General features: G+C 44.7%; 1 protein-coding gene across 2 annotated transcripts; it reads right to left on the bottom strand.

Annotated features, from left to right (window-relative positions):
* Nucleotides 1–279: 279 nt before the first annotated feature.
* LOC143989485 (uncharacterized) lies at nucleotides 280–7,363 on the bottom strand. Of its 2 annotated transcripts, XM_077489626.1 has the most exons (8): nucleotides 7,310–7,363; nucleotides 5,414–5,535; nucleotides 5,202–5,325; nucleotides 4,990–5,087; nucleotides 4,679–4,900; nucleotides 4,393–4,599; nucleotides 4,149–4,284; nucleotides 280–1,938 (listed from the first exon to the last, which is right to left on the bottom strand). In XM_077489626.1, the coding sequence occupies exons 3-8, from the start codon at nucleotides 5,284–5,286 to the stop codon at nucleotides 1,409–1,411; spliced, it is 1,278 nt and encodes a 425-aa protein (XP_077345752.1). In that variant the 5' UTR covers nucleotides 5,287–5,325; nucleotides 5,414–5,535; nucleotides 7,310–7,363; the 3' UTR covers nucleotides 280–1,408. The 2 variants fall into 2 exon arrangements, with proteins under 2 accessions (XP_077345752.1, XP_077345753.1); XM_077489627.1 differs by lacking the exon at nucleotides 4,679–4,900.
* Between the last annotated feature and the right edge of the window lie 9,778 nt (nucleotides 7,364–17,141).

Raw genomic sequence — 17,141 nt, forward strand, 5'->3', positions numbered from 1 at the left:
TCTGTAAGGGTTTACAACCACTTTCAAGGGGATGTACCTGTACGCCCATTTGCCCAGCTGTGCCATTGTGCCGACTTATTAAGTGCGCTGGTCGGCATGCGGTTAAAGTGAAGCTGAAGCAAAAGCAAGGTGTAAACAGGACTGTAAGCGAACCATGTTATTTAGTGACTGGGGCTTTGGCTGGTGTTCAGAGAGCTTTAACAAAGCCTGCCCGAAGCCTTGTTTTGAAGCAAGTGTAAGCTAGCCCTAATGTGTGTTGAAGCCGAAGCAAGTGTAAGCTAGCCCTAATATATGTGTATTTTGTTTCAATATATTCTGGAATTTTGTCTTCAATTTGTAACCGAGTTCATTTGGGTCGGTAATTGACGAGATTGCCCCTCTATTGTCTTGATTCAAGGCTGATTAAACACGGGTTGTCTTTGGGATCTTCTCAGCCTGAAAGCAATGAGGGTAGTCAATGATTATTTATAAGGTGCAAATAAGAATGAATCTCCTGGATCTAGGAAGGGTTGTCCTCCTGGATCTAGGAAGGGTTGTCCTCCTGGATCTAGGAAGGGTTGTCCTCCTGGATCTAGGAAGGGTTGTCCTCCTGGATCTAGGAAGGGATGTCCTCCTGGATCTAGGAAGGGTTGTCCTCCTGGATCTAGGAAGGGTTGTCCTCCTGGATCTAGGAAGGGTTGTCGTCCTGGATCTAGGAAGGGTTGTCGTCCTGGATCTAGGAAGGGTTGTCCTCCTCGTTAAGTATTGGGGTTTGCAAACATGAAAACAATCCCGTTTAGTCCAGATGTTCTGTTTCCTTTGTAATCCAGGTAAACCTATATGATAGGTCCGGTCCTTATAATAACCATATATGATACCTGGAAGTGAGTCGGAGTCCCTCTGGTTGGGGCTGTGTGAATCCATTGTCTGGGACTCTTGATCTGTACACAAGAGAGAGTTTACAGACTCATTTTCCCACCTCCTGCCTGTGGGGGCAACTCATCCAAAGTTTCCTTTCTCTTGGGAGAAAAAATCTATTGTGTCTTTGAGCATTTTTCACAAGTTGTATATTTTATATGATTGATAGATTTTATGTATCAGTGCCACGACGGGATGAGTGAATGTTTGGCATAGTCATTCATTTATCATTTAAAAAAAATAAACCTAAGTCACTACATCGTAAAAGTCAGTAAGTCAACAAACAGCTAACTCTGATCTCCTTATGAACTGTTTCTTCCATGATGAAGATCAGCCATGGAGTATATCTGAGGTGTATATCAGGGTGTGCTTCTTCCCCACATGAGAGCTGTGATGTCCAGCAACATTCATATAGAAGACATTTCCTGCACTCAAGGCACTAATACACCTCGAGGGTTGTGTGGGATCCCTGATGTACAGGAAGACAGGACTTCAGTGAGGAACAATTCCCTCACTCAGGACGTGAATACGGCTTCTCCCCCGTGTGCAATTTCTGATGTGTGTAAAGATTGGACTGCTGTGAAAAACATTTTCCGCACTCGGGACAGGAATACGGCTTCTCCCCCGTGTGAGATCTCTGATGTGTGGAAAGATTGAACTTGTGCGAAAAACATTTTCCGCACTCAGGACAGCAATATGGCTTCTCCCCCGTGTGCAATCTCCGATGCGTAGAAAGATTGGACTTGTGCGAAAAACATTTTCCGCACTCAGGGCAGGAATACGGCTTCTGCTCCGTGTGCAATCTTCGATGTGTAGAAAGATTGGACTTGTGTGAAAAACATTTCCCACACTCGGGACAGGAATGCGTCTTTTCCCCCGTGTGAGACTTCTGATGCCTGTAAAGATTGGCCTTCTGTGAAAAACATTTGCTGCACTCAGGGCAGGAATACGGCTTCTCCCCTGAATGAGATCTTTTATGCACACCAAGTTTGGATTTCGAATGGAAACACTTCCCGCAGTCAGTACAGGAAAATCTCTTATCTGTTGGAAGGACAAACATAAAATACTGTATATAGTGCAGAGGTCAGAAGTATGTAATCTACAACATAGAGTATATAGTACAGGGGTCAGGAGTATGTAATGTACAACATGGGGTATATAGTATAGGGGTTCAGGAGTATGTAATGTACAACATAGAGGGGGTTATTTACTAAAGGCAAATCCACTGTGCACTGCAAGTGCACTTGGAAGTGCAGTCACTGTAGATCCGAGGGGGATATGCAAGGAAAATAAACAGATTTGTTTGCTTGTAAGTGATTGGATGATAGAAATCAGCAGAGCTTCCCCTAATTTCCGATCTTCTCCTCAGATCTACAGCGACTGCACTTCCAAGTACAATACAGAGTATATAATGCAAGGGTCAGAAGTATGTAAAGGACAATATAGAGCAAGCAGCCTTTCTCAACCTTTTCAACACAGAGGAACCCTTGAAATAGTTCTCCCGTCTCGGGGAACCCCTGCTAAAAATTAGAAATCTACAACTCATGATACATTAGTGTGATGGTTAGTGGGAAGAATGGTCCTTACACTTGTGGTCATTGGGAAGAATTACCTCCTTACAGATAGCTAAAAAGATCAATGGTGTCGGTGGGAACTTATCTGAGAGGCAGAAATGGCCCAATGCTGAAGGAACCCCTAGCAACCTCTGGAGGAACCCTGGTTGAGAATCACTGATATAGAGTATATCTTACAGGGGTCAGGAGTATGTAATGTACAACAGAATATATAGCGCAGGGGTCAGGAGTAGTGTTGGGTAAACGGTTCAGGCCGAGCATTTGCCTGTTCGCCCATTCACCGCACACCCGAATTTGCAGGGTGTCCACCCTGCCAAATACTATGAAATGCACTTTGCGCTGCACAGTGCATTCTGCACCCCGACTGGCCAAAGCTTTGTCCAATTAGGGTACAGTATAAGCTAGTTGTTAATGGGCGGGGCCTAGAAGCTGGCCGCAGTGTCCTTAACAACTGATGAGTCATCGGCTGTCAATGGGCTTTCCCGCTGGCAGCTGAATACAATAAAAAATTGCCAGTTGAAAAAAAAAAAAAACTCTTTGCCCCCTCACCCCAAAGCACCTTGTCCCCATGTTGATGGGGACATGGGTCTCTTCCCGACAACCCTGGCCATTGGTTGTCGGAGTCTGCGGACGGGAGCTTCTCAGAATCTGGAAGCCCCCTTTTACAAGGGGGCCCCCAGATCCTGCCCCCCTATGTGAATGGGTAGGAGTACATAGTACCCCTACCCAATTGCCCAAAAAAGTGTATAAAAAAAAACTAAAAAAACAGGAGATATGTTTTTGAAAATCTTTTATTAAAAAATAAAAAAGTGTTCCCCAATGTCAATCACGCCTCCCGCCGCAACCAAAAAAAAAAGCTCCTGCCTTCTAGGACGGCCGACCGCCGAATGCTTCCTCTGCACTTTGACAGTTCTTCTATAGGTAAGGGCGGGGACACCTGGCAACATCACCTGGTAGAACCGCCCCCTTGTGACATCACTGACCGATGCATGCTGGGAGTTTAAATGTTTAAAAAATGTTTTATTCAATATTTAAAATTTTGTTTACCATTATTTTTTTTTAATATCAGAGTAGTTCAATGTTACCATAGTAATTTGGGATTTTTTACTTTTTATAAACTTTGATTGCTGGTACAATGAAGATCATTGTACCAGCAATGATCACGGCTAAAGGATCAAAGCAGCTATGAATCATATTGATTCACAACAGCTTTGTTGACATTGTGATCATGTGATTGCATAGTGATCACATGATCACCAGGCCCAGACTATCAGGATCCGCCTTCCGGTGTGGAAAGGGGGAGCAGTGCCCCCCCATTATAGTACAGGAAAAACTATGTACAGGTTTATTGCTTTGTCTGTAAATGCCGCCGACCCAGCAGTAAATGCACTATGGGGTTCAACAAGTGGATATAGTGCAGGGGTCAGGAGTATGTAATGTACAATATAGATTATACGGTGTAAGGGTCAGGACTCATCCGGCACAGCCAGCAGACAACGGAGCAAATTAATTGTTCTGTCAGAGATCCCGTTAGAACTGAACATGTGGCAGGACGGGGAACACAGCTCAGGAAAGTGACCAGGGGATTACAGGCTGATATTACCCAGTCCTTGCCCTACTCTGGGCCAATCAGTGAGCAGTATGGGTGCAGGAATGCATTTGGTGTTAATGACCCACCTGTGCTGATCTCTGTAGGAGTGTCTTTCTCTAGAATTATCTTAATTATTCCATCCTCCTCCACAGACTGCTGATCATCACTCACATAAGTCTCTTCTTCTTTCACTTCAACTTTTATATCTATCAGATCTTTACCCTAAACCAAGAAAATGAGAGTGAATATCATCCGTAAAACATAATGCCACATAAAAAATCCACACATCATCTCTACGAGTCCATGTTCTAGATACGCCATCCCACCAACCTTGTGATGGTGAGGGATGGTGTGACCTTCCTGTGTGGAATCCCCGGAATACAGAGGACGGGGACATCTCTCTGGTGGGTTCCTGGTATTAGGTGGCTCCATCATATCCTTGTGTCCTTCTAAAAACTTCTCCATCACGCCATACTCCTCATCCTCCTCTTTATATTCTTCTTTAACAACAATATTATCATCCCCGAGGATTTCACTCTGAATATATGAAAAATCAATGATTGAAACAAACATACTGTGTATAAATCAGAACTACCAATAATTGTCAATCATCTACCTGATGATGGTGAGGGATGGTGTGACCTTCCTGTGTGGAATCCCGGGAATACAGAGGATATTTCTCTGGTGGGTTTCCGTAGCTGGATGACTCCACCATGGTGTCCTGGTACAGATTTTTGTGTTCTTTTAGAGACTCCGACTTCTCCATCACCCCATACTTATCATCTTCATCTTTTATCTCTTCTTTAACCTCAACTTTCAAATCTCTCAGGTTTCCACTCTGAATATATAACAAAAATTACATCAGTGGTAACAATGCATATAATGTACAGACCCTAATGATATTATCAGTGATTGCTCCTCATCTACCTGATGATGGTGGGGGATGGTGTGACCTTCCTGTGTGGAATCCCGGGAATACAGAGGACGGGGACATCTCTCTGGTGGGTTCCCATTACTGGATCCATCTGCAGGAAACACACACTGACTGAATACATTGTTTCTATGTGTTTATCAGATGATGGGGGATCTAGGTGGAGCCTCCGTACTGCTCTCTCCTTTACAATAAAGTCTCCTCTTACCCGGTGATGTGAGGTGCGGCTGATTGTCCATCATGACGTCCTTGTAGAGATCCTTGTGTCCTTCTAAATACTCCCACTCCTCCATGGAGAAATAGACAGTGACATCCTGACACCTTATAGGAACCTGACACACACAATGATACAGTCACCATCCAGACACATCCCTTGTCTGTTACTGGATAATGTCCCAGAATTCCCAGAATCCTCCTCACCTCTCCTCCATCATCTCTCTGGTGACTTCCAGAATCTTCTTTGTATTTCTCTATTCTATCAGGGAGGGAGGTGGAGGCAATGTGATGGTCATATGATCTCCAGACTTCACAGGAGGAAAACTCTGGATTAAAACACAAATAGTAAAATCAAATGATATTCCCAGAATCCTCCTCATCTCACCATTCAGGTCTCTATTTATTAAAGCCCCACTTCAGACTGAGGTATAATTTACCCACATAGGACCCCCACACTATGTAGTTAAAAGCTTGTTGTAGGTATTCTGACACCATTACATACAACACAAGACCTATACTCCCACTTTACAAGTAAGGATGTCAAGGGTCCAGCCACATACTAAGAGCATCAGAAAAAAAAGCCACACGGAGGGACATTGGGAGGAGGAGCTGTGAGGTCAGTGTGATGTCATAGGATTCTCTGACTCCAGTTGGAGGAAAATTGGGAGGAGGAGCTGTGAGGTCAGTGTGATGTCATAAGATTCTCTGCCTCTGGATAGACGACATTGGGAGGAGGAGCTGTGACATTAGTGTGATGTCATAAGATTCTGACTCTGGTTGGAGGACATTGGGAGGAGGAGCTGTGAGGTCAGTGTGATGTCATAGGATTCTCTGACTCTGGATAGACGACATTGGGAGGAGGAGCTGTGAGATCAGAAGGGACATGAGGAAGAGGAACTGTGAGATTTCTGTACAAAGAATCATTTCTCCTGGGTCCTAAACGAAAAGGTGAACTTTGTCTTTGGGCTTTGCCAGGACACGTCATATTCCTGTGATCTCCGTGTACTCCGGAGTCTTTACTGATCACATTTTAGGATGAATATCTGAGACTGGGATCGTTATTGAAACATTAGTTTTCAGGACATTTACTAAAAATTATATTTTTCACTCTTTCTTCCTATTCTAATCTTATAAAATAAAGACATACATATCCCAATCTCCCCTAAATATCCCTTCATCCAGGGTTGCCGACCTTCTTCAGCATTTTTTACTGACAAAATGTGGAAAATGTACTGGCAGAGCACATTATTTACTGGCAACCTGAGAAATGACAGAACTCCTATTGAAAACTAACATAGTGAATATTTGAACAGTATAAACATGATATGGAAACACTGACAATACCTATAACAAAGTAATTTGCTTGATTTACACTTAAGAGTCAACACAGCATGAAATTATCAGCCCCTGATATTTACTGGCAGTTGTAAAAAAAATCACAGATTTTTACAAACTGTCAGTAAATTTACTGGTGGTTGGCAACCCTGCCTTCATCCCCCACCACTGATAAAAGTGGTATAATCAGTTAGTTCAGACTGATGAGGTGAGAAGTTGATTTAATTGCCCCGATGTGCGGCATGTCTCACTGCCTGTGATTAGGACAGCACTGCGCCGACTTCCTGGCGGGCTCTGCACGTGGAGCATGCGAACACACCAGAGCTCATCCCTACTGGTGGGTAAGGATGAGCTCAGGCGTGTTCGCAAGGAACACGTGCAGAGCCTGCCAGGAAGTCGGCACTGCGCTGCGCTAATCACAAACAGTTAGACATTTCCCGATCTCTGCAGCTGCACATCGGGACAATGTCTCACTGCCTGTGATCCGACTTCCTGGCGGCTCTGCACGTGCAGTGTGCGAACATTCCTGAGCTCATCCTTATTGGTGGGAAAGGTGACACATCTCCAAAATGAAGAGATTGTTCCAGTCCCGTAAGTGGGGAAATGTTCTGCCCCTGAATAGGGTTAATCTAGGTCTCCACACTATATATGTGTGTATCATCATCTGCTGGAGATAAAAGACATCACAGTGACTATGGAGGAAGAGGACGGACATGACGGGGGGGGGGGGTTACTGGGTGTAAATAGAAAATAAGATCTTATTACCTCCTCGGCTGCTTCGTCCAGTAATGACTCCTCTCTACTTCCTCCCGACCCGCCTCTCACCCGCAACTTCCTGTCTGTTCCTGACATCACTTCCTGTCTGTATTCCATAGAGACGTCCTGTCTGGGTAGAAGTGAGATCACCATCTTGTGGAGATCAGAGGAACAGCAGTCCTAAGAAACATCTCGCAGTGTGAACACAGCCTTGCGCTGTGTGTGTATGTACTGTATATCCTTATAGATGGGGTCGTTTCCACTCCCACCAAGGGGGATAGAAATATATGACTGCCTAGTCTAACCTTTCTCAGCAAGAGTCCCTCCAAATCTATTGTGGAGCCACTTATTAAGAGGATGATGGAGGTCTGTTGAGCGCACAATCTGAGTATGAGCACCAAGAAAGCACTGGATTGGTATTTGGGGAAGGAGGTGTTTTGAGGTCCAATATGCATGGTTTGCTGGAGCATATACTGAGATTTGGAGGAAGAAGCTCTGGAGGTTTTGGAGGCATTTATCGGTGGTGATATAATTTCTTGAAGTATAAAGGAGATGTTGGATGGACTTTGATGTCACTTTATGGTTTATCACTGGATACTGATGAGGTGAAATGCGTCGATGATTTATTCACAGATGTTTTTACATCTTTTACTTTGATGATAAGAGGGCGGGATTTATGGCTATAAGGGGAGGGGTCATTGTATTTATCACCCATTTCCCGATGCTGGATGATGCAAGAAGCTGACTGTCATGTACCTGGTTGGAGTCTGAAGTGACGAGGTCAGCCTCTCTTGTATCTCCAACCTGGACCCCGCTGAGAGTGGAGACAGAAGGACCCAAGGGATAGGAGGAACACGAGTGCCCGCAGATGTAGTCCTGGAAGCTTGATGTGGATGATCCGGCATTGGGAATGCAGAAAGTCGCAGCAGGTCACAGGAGCGGAGTTGCGGACACCCGAAGGACATTGTTGAGCCAAAAAGTAGACAAAAGTGAAGTCGCAGGGAAAGCCAGGTTCAGAAGCAGGCAGGCAGAAAGGTAACAAATCACCAGGCAGGAGCAGGGTCAAATAGGAAGCCGGGATCAGGAGCCAGTAATCAGAGGTGTAGGAGAGTCCAGAAGCAAGGTCAAGGAAAGCAAAGGTTCAGCAATGGATATCAGGCAGGTCATAGCAGGATTCAACAGGGTAAGGGTACAGGAACAGCTGAAGATCAGTCAGCATCTGTTAGTAAGTCAGTGTGCCCCTAAATAGGCCATCTGTCACCAAAGGAACGAGCGGATGCACTCCTACGGTTGCGCACGCTCCTTTATGAACGCGCATTGGCGTGTCTGTGGTCCGCAAAGTTTCTCATGTGTGCAACAATAGTTCTCTTAGATTGCCCCCTCTTTATGGGCAGCCTCTGGACGGGCAGCCTCCGGATGCCCTTCAGGGGCTTCTTCTCTGGATGATGCTGAAAAAATGCTCATATTTTTGTGGGGCATGTACATTAGAAGCTGGTTCCCATGAATTGTCCTCAGGGCCATAGCCCTTCCACTTGATCAGGAACTGTGTTTGGCCATTCCTGGTTCTATAATCTAGGACAGCTTCAACTTCAAATTCCTCACTGCCCTCAATGAGCAGTGGAGGAGGATTTTCCAGATCCCGATTGGGAAAGGGATTGGGCACTGTTGTTTTCAATAAAGAGATATGGAAAACAGGGTGAATCTTTAGATTCCTTGGTAAGATTAGTTCAAAGGCCACAGAGTTGATCTTTCTTTATTTCGGACCAAGTTTCTTGGAGGGAAACTTAAGTTTCAGATTTGCAGTGGATAACCAGACCTTGTCTCCTGGTTCCAGACTCAAGATACCTCTCCTCTTCCTGTCAAAATTTTTTTTTTATTTGCCTGGTCCTTAGAGATGGTGTCTTGAAGCAATTTGTTATTGGAGTTGAAAAAACTCAATCTGTCTTGAACAGAAGGCACAGAAGATTCCACGGGTATTTCAGGCAAAAAGGAAGGGTGGTATCTGTAGTTGGCAAAAAAGGGTGTCTGTTTAGTAGCAGAATGGAGTTATTGCATGCGAATTCCGCTAGCGGAAGAAGAGGTGACCAACCATCCCGTGAGAAAGAGGAGAAACGCAAGTACTGTTCCAAAGTCTGGTTGGTTCTCTCCGTCTGTCCATTTGTTTGAGGATGGTAAGCAGTGGACATACGGAGTTCGATGTTCAAAGCTTCACAAAGGGCCCTCCAAAACCTGGAAGTGAACTGTACTCCTGTGATATTGTCGGGGATACCATGTAGTCTCACAATCTCTCGGGTGAACGTGGAGGCAGTCTCAGCGGCAGAAGGGGTTCCTTGTAAGGGTACAAAGTGTGCCATCTTGGTCAGATGATCGACCATGACAAATATGGTGGTAACGTTTTTAGGCTTGTGCAATTCGTTTCGTAACGAATCGAAATTCGGCCGAATTTTGCATCTTTCGGACATTCGGATGCATCCGAATGTCCGAATAAAAAAATAACAAATTACAACGAATACGAAAGAAATATAACGAATGAATTTGAATGAATTCGACATGATTCGAAATTATTTCAACTGCATTCGAAATTATTTCAACCGCATTCGAAAATATTTTGTGACCCGAGTTTAGGGCCATGTATCTCGGGGTCACTTGGTGCTAGACACTCCAAATTTGAATATGTTGTATTGCTAGTATTATTGTGTTTGCATACCAAATTTGGGGTTTCTAGCTATAAGTGACCCCGAGATATGTGGCCCCAAAATCGGGTCACAAAATGTTATTAGTTATTAGAGCAGAGAATGACATTTTGCGACTCGATTTTGGGGCCACATATCTCGGGGTCACTTATAGCTAGAAACCCCAAATTTGGTATGCAAACACAATGGTACAAGCACTACAACATATCCAAATTTGAAGTGTCTAGCACCAAGTGACCCCGAGATACATGGCCCTAAATTCGGGTCACAAAATATTTTCGAATGTGGTTGAAATAATGTTGAATCATGTTGAAATAATTTCAACTGCATTCGAAATGATTTCAACATGATTCAACATTATTTCAACCGCATTCGAAAATATTTTGTGACCCGACTTTAGGGCCATGTATCTCGGGGTCACTTGGTGCTAGAAACTCCAAATTAGGATATGTTGTAGAGCTAGTATTATTGTGTTTGCATACCAAATTTGGGGTTTCTAGCTATAAGTGACCCCGAGATATGTGGCCCCAAATTCGGGTCGTAAAATGTCATTCTCTGCTCTATTAACTAATAACATTTTGCGACCCGATTTTGGGGCCACATATCTCGGGGTCACTTATAGCTAGAAACCCCAAATTTGGTATGCAAACACAATAGTACTAGCACTACAGCATATCCAAATTTGGAGTTTCTAGCACCAAGTGACCCCGAGATACATGGCCCTAAAGTCGGGTCACAAAATATTTTCGAATGTGGTTGAAATAATGTCGAATCATGTTGAAATCATTTCGAATCCGGTAGAAATATTTTCGAATTTCGTTGAAATATTTTCGAATGTGGCCGATTTTTCGAATTCGGTAGAAAACTAAACGAAATCCGAAAACGAATTTAAGGAAGTTAACGAATATAACTAAACGAAATTAATGAATTAACGAGTTAAAACGAAACGAAACTAAACGAATTTTTTCCTTTTGCACATGTCTAAACGTTTTCAGACGGAGGGAGCTCTACAATGAAATCCATAGATATCATGGGCTCCATGGTTTCTTAGGCACAGGAAGGCATTCCAGTAAACCCCAAGTTTTGGTTCAATCAGTCTTGCTGCGCTGACAAGTTACACAGGATTTGACATATTTATTACAGTCCCGTATTAAGTCTGGCCACCAAAAAGAACGGGAAATTAGATCAGTGCTCTTATGGATCCCAAAATGGCCTGCCAAGGGATGATCGTGGAAACGCTTCAGGACAGAGACCCTAATCTGCTCTGGGACAAAGATCTGTTCATTATGGTAATAGAGCCATCCTTTAGCTGGAGAGATAAGTCTTGAGAATGGGGGTGAACCAACAAATCAGCTCTTATTTGGGTCATCAGGTCTGATTGGAGAAGGAGAAAGTTCTTGGCCGGTAAGATAGTGTCTGGTTCCAAGGGTCGAACTGAATCATGGAACATGCATGGCAGCACATCTGGTTTACCATTCTTTGAACCAGGGCAGAAGGTAATATGAAATGTGGAGCAGGATAAGAACAATGCCCATCTTGCCTGCCGGGGTCTAAGTCTTTTAGCTGTTCTCAAGTACTCAAGGTTCTTGTGATTGGTGAAGATGAGTATAGGGTGAAGAGTGCCTTCCAACAGGTAACGCCACTCCTCAAGGGCAGCTTTAATGGTTAACAATTCCCGGTCCCCTACGTCGTAATTCCTCTTAGATGGATTAAATTTCTTGGAGAAGAAAGCCACGGGATGGAGTAATGATTTAGAACCCTGTCGTTGTGATAATATGTTCCCTACTGCATTTTCAGAGGCATCCACCTCCAGAACATAGGCCAAGGACAGCTCAGGATGCTTCAGGATGGGAGCAGAGGTGAACAAGGCTTTTAACTGCTCAAAAGATGCTTGGGCTTCTGGACTCCATAGGAAGGGAACATGCTGTTTAGTTAAAAGTGTAATGGCAGAGATAATGTCAGAAAAGTTCTTATTAAAGTTTCCATAGAAATTAGCAAGTCCTACAAACCTTGGTACCACCTTTCAGTCTGTAGGAGCTGGCCATTCTAAGCCCTTGTACACACGGTCGGAGAATCCGTTGGAATGTGTCCTATCGGACCGTGTCGTCGGATAATCCGACTGTGTGTGGTATGCATCGGACTGATTCCATCGGAATATCCGTCGGACCCAATTTTCCAACATGTTGAAAATATTTCCCGACCAACTGGGCCGATCGAACATACTCCGATTATGTGTAGAGAATTTTGATCGGACCAAGTGCCACGCATGCTCAGATCAAATTCCTACATCAAAGCTTTGGCTACTAGCCTGAATGTAGTCCCATTGTAAAGAAATTACGTCATCACGTTCTGAAAGATTGGATTTTTCGCCAACTTTGTCCGACCGTGTGTATGCAACAGTTTCGGACAAGATCCGACGGGCAAAATCCGACGGATTTGGTTGTGGAAATCTCCGACCGTGTGTACAGGGGCTTAGACAGCTGTGAATTTCTGGGGATCCATGGAGATACCATCAGCAGAGATGACAAGTCCCAGAAACTGTATTGTCTGTCTTTCAAAGTCGCACTTCTCAGCCTTGGCAAAGAGGTGATGTTCCCAAAGTCTACTCAAAACCTTCATCACATGGGTGCGATGTATTTCAATTGAGTCAGAGAAAATAAGAATATCATGGAGACTATGATGAACAGGTCAAGGAAGTCCCAAAAAACATAATTTACCAGGTGCTGGAAGGTGGCTGGGGCATTGCAGAGACCGAAGGGCATGAGTAAGTATTCAAAATGCCCAAAGCGTGTCCTAAAGGCTGTCTTCCATTCATCTTCTACCCTGATCCAAACCAGATTGTAGGCACCTCTCAGATCGAGTTTAGAAAATACTCGTGCTCCTCGTAGCCTCTGGAACAACTCTGGGATTAATGGAAGTGGGTACCGGTTTTTAATAGTTATTTTATTAAGAACACAATAGTCTATACAGGGTCTCAGGGTGTGATCCTTTTTCTCCACAAAGAAGATACCGGCCCCTGCTGGAGAGGAAGAGGGCTGAATAAAACCTTTTTCCAGGCTTTCATCAATATATTTACACAAGACCTCCATCTCGGGTTCCGAGAGGGTAAATTCGGCTGAAGGGAATCTCTGCCCCTGGTAAAAGTTCAATGGGACAATCGTAAGTCTGGTGAGGAGGAAGAGTATCTGCGTTCCTTTTATTAAACACATCCAGGAATCCATGATATGCAACGGGTACCAACTTCATAATTTCAGGGTCAGAGTGAATGCTAAGGAGAGAAGCAGAATTAAAAGTCTTTTCCGGGTAGCAATGTCCCTGACAATAATCGGAACAGAAGGAGATATCTCCAGTAAGCCACTCAATATGAGGGTTATGGGCCTTTAGCCAAGGTAATCCCAGGATAATAGGGAACAAGGGGGAGGTTATGACATCCAGACAGTGAAGTTCCTGATGTTCCGAGGAAGTCTGGCAGAGAATGGGTACAGTCTCTTGTGTAACTGGCCCTGACTTGAGACCAGAGCCCTTCGCAAGATGCACAGTAAATCTCTGCCTCTTGGTGCATACAGGAAGTTGATGTAGAGTAACAAAAGCTGAGTCCACAAAACAACTGCAGGCTCCGGTGTCTATAATTGCGGTTACAAGAATAGTCCTTCCCAGTAACTGGAGCTGGAGTGGAAGAGGGAGATGTAGCAGATGCCTCCCAGGAAGATTAATCATGTGAGGTAGTGTAGGAGCGGGCTTGACAGGTCTTATAGGACAAGTCTGAATGAAATGGCCTGCCACTCTGCAGTAAAAGCACAGTCCGTCATGTTGTCGCCGGAGGCATTCAGAAGAGGACAGAGGTGGCCTAAGGAAGCTTCTACAGGGGAGATTCATGGTTCTCCTTACTTTTGTGGGGCACCCTAGGTATTTTGGTAGTAGCTGTGGAAACAGAAGCAATAGTTCTTGGGGGTGCAAGTGGCTTGGTATTAGCCCTCTCAGATTGCCTTTCACGTAACCGTCGGTCGATTTGGATGACAAGATGGATCAGGTCTTCCAGAGATGCAGGTACTCCTACACGGGCAAGTCCGTCTTTTAATGTGTCAGAGAGTCCAAGATAGAATTGATGGTGGAGAGCAGCTTTATTCCACTGAATATCTATACTTCAAACTCGGAAGTCAATTACATAGTCCTCAACGGATCTTAAGCCTTGTTGAAGTTTACCAAGTGTGGATTGAGCAGTCTGCTGGAGGAAAGGATCAGCATAAAGTTGGGACATGGCTAAGAAGAAAGAGAATGCGGTCGTCAGAGCCAGATCATGTTGTTCTCTAAGACGATGAGCCCAGGAAAATGGTCCATTTAGTAGGAATGTGATGATGAATCCCACTTTAGTGCCTTCAGATGAGAAAGTTTGAGGTAACAAGGAAAAATAAAGTTCACAGGCATTTTCGAAGGTATGGAACTATTTGTGATCCCCTGAAAAACACTCAGGCAAAGGCACTCTGGGTTCAGGAGGAAAAATGGTTTCACTGAGCAGGCAAAAGTCTGTTTGCACAAAAGAACTCACAAGAGCAGAAGGGTTGAGGCAGGTGAGACATCAAGCAGTTTTGGTAGTCGACCTTCCACCTGGCCAAGGTCCTCTTGGAGATTCCGTACAGTATGGGCTAGTGCAGAAATTTATCGGCAGATGTCCATAAAAAGCGAGGCCTCCCTTTCAGACTCCATTGTTGGCTGACTGATACTGTTACGTACCTGGTCGGAGTCTGAATTGATGAGGTCAGCCCCTCTTGTATCCCCAACCCGGGTCCCGCTGAGAGTGGAGACAGTAGGACCCAAGGGATAGGAGGAACACGAGTGCCTGTAGATGTAGCCCTGGAAGCTTGAAGCTGATGATGTGACTTTGGGAATGCAGAAAGTCGCAGCAGGTCGCAGGAGGGGAGTTGCGGACACCCGGAAGACAGCATTTAGCCAGACAGGAGACAGAAGCGAAGTCACAGGGAAAACAGGGAAAGCTGTGTTCGCAAGCAGGCGGGCAGCAAGGTACCAAATCATCAGGCAGGAGCAGGGTCAAATAGGAAGCCGGGATCAGGAGTCAGTAATCAGAGATGTAGGAGACTCCAGAAGCAAGGTCAAGGAAAGCCAAGGTTCAGCAATGGATATCAGGCAGGTAATAGCAAGATTCAACAGGGTACAGGTACAGGAACAGCTGAAGATCAGTCAGCATCTGTTACAAGTCAGTGTACCCTTTAAATAGGACGCCTGGTGCCAAAGGAATGTGCGGACGTGCTCCTATGGTCACGCACTCCTTTGCGCACATGCATTGGCGTGTCTGTGGTCCGCAAAGTTTCTAATGCGTGCGCGAGTGCGCCAGGAGAGCAACAATAGTTCTCTTAGCCCCTGTACACACGGTTGGAAATTCCGACGGAAAAGGTCCGATCGGACCATGTTGTCGGATAATCCGACTGTGTGTGGGCTACATTGGACTTTTTCCGTTGGAAAGTCCGACCAACAAAGTTTGAGAGCTGGATATAAAATTTTCCGACAACATGATCCAATCTGACTTATTCCAATCGTTTGTAGAGAATTCCGATCGGACAAAGTGCCATGCATACTCAGATCAAATTACGAGACCAAAGCTATTGGCTACTAGCCGCAACGTAGTCCCGTCAAAACGTCATCACGTTCCTAACAATCCGATTTTCCGAAAGCTTTGTCTGACCGTGTGTATGCCACCAGTTTCAGATAAAATCCGTCGGAAAAAATCCGATGGATTTTGTTGTCAGAATGTCCGACCGTGTGTACAAGGGCTTACACTGACACTCTATAACAGTGATGGCGAACCTTGGCACCCCAGATGTTTTGAAACTACATTTCCCACGATGCTCCACTACACTGCAGAGTGCAGGAGCATCATGGGAAATATAGTTCCAAAACATCTGGGGTGCCGAGGTTCGCCATCACTGCTGTAAAAAAAAGTCTTGTCTCTGCCAGCTGGGGAATAGAGAGTGGGAAAACTAGTTGTTGAGGATTGGAATAGTAATCTCCTTCATTGTTCTCTGGGAGTGTCGGGGGTTTCATTGACGTACACAACTTCACTTCCACAACAGTCTCTTCTCTAGGAATCTATGAATTGGGGGATTGATTGGGTCTGTGGCCAAAAAAAATGACCTTTACTGGGTTTTTTTTACTGACATTTTGTGTTTCCTAATCCATTGCGTTAATATTGTGTGACATAAAACATGGGAAATGCTGCCATTTTATTCTCTAATAGGGAAATATGTGCTAATAGGCTGCAGGATATCTGCTGAGACACAGAAAAGGAAATGGGTGGTAATAGGCTGCAGGACATCTGCTGAGACATAGAAGGGGAAATGGGTGGTAATAGGCTGTAGGAGATCTGCTGAGGCATAGAAAGGAGAATATAAATAGGTGCTAATAGGATGTTGGCGATCTACAGGGGGAAAAAAATAAAAGTAAATAGGTGCTAATAGGCTGCAGGAGATCTGCTAAGGAAAAAAACTCAAATGGGTACTGATGAGCTGCAAGAGATCTGATAGGAAAAAAGGAGGGGGTTGAAGAGAAGCAGATCTCTACAGCTTATTGCCACCCCCCCCCCCCCTTTTTAAGCATATCTCCTGAAGCCTATTAGCTTTCCCATGCTGAGAATAAAATGGTGGTGGAATTAAAACCAGAAAATTATAACCATCCACCTGAACATTAGGACCACCCACCAGAACATTAGAAATACCCACCAGAACATTAGGAATACCCACCAGAACATTAGGACCACCCACCAGAACATTAGGCACACTCACCAGAACTTTAGGACCACCCACCTGAACATTAGGACCACCTACCAAAACATTATAACCACCCACCTGAACATTAGCACATTAGAACATTAGCCTGTCTTTTTCCCATACTGCATCCTGGTGCCATCTTTTCCCCAGGTAGGTGATACACACACACCAGGCCATCCACATGATGTAAAAGAAAATGTAATTTATAAGACCAGGCCACCTTCTTCCATTGCTCCGTGCTCCAGTTCCGACACTCACATGCCCATTGTAGGCTCTCTTGGCTGTGGACACGGGTCAGCATGGACACCCTGACTGGTCTGCAGCTACACAGCCCTGTACACAAACTACAATGAACATTTTTTTATTTTT

Source organism: Lithobates pipiens, unplaced genomic scaffold, assembly GCF_037356315.1.
Source record: "Lithobates pipiens isolate NorthernLeopardFrog02 unplaced genomic scaffold, aLitPip1_a1.2 Scaffold_18, whole genome shotgun sequence".
NCBI lineage: Eukaryota > Metazoa > Chordata > Amphibia > Anura > Ranidae > Lithobates > Lithobates pipiens.

Coding starts and splice junctions, on each gene's coding strand:
- LOC143989485 (XM_077489626.1), bottom strand. CDS start 5,286: ATGGAGGAGTGGGAGTATTTAGAAGGACACAAGGATCTCTACAAGGAC. Junction 5,088..5,201: donor GCCGCACCTCACATCACCGG/GTAAGAGGAGAC, acceptor TGTTTCCTGCAG/ATGGATCCAGTAATGGGAAC. Junction 1,939..4,148: donor TCCTACAGAGATCAGCACAG/GTGGGTCATTAA, acceptor TCCTTCCAACAG/ATAAGAGATTTTCCTGTACT.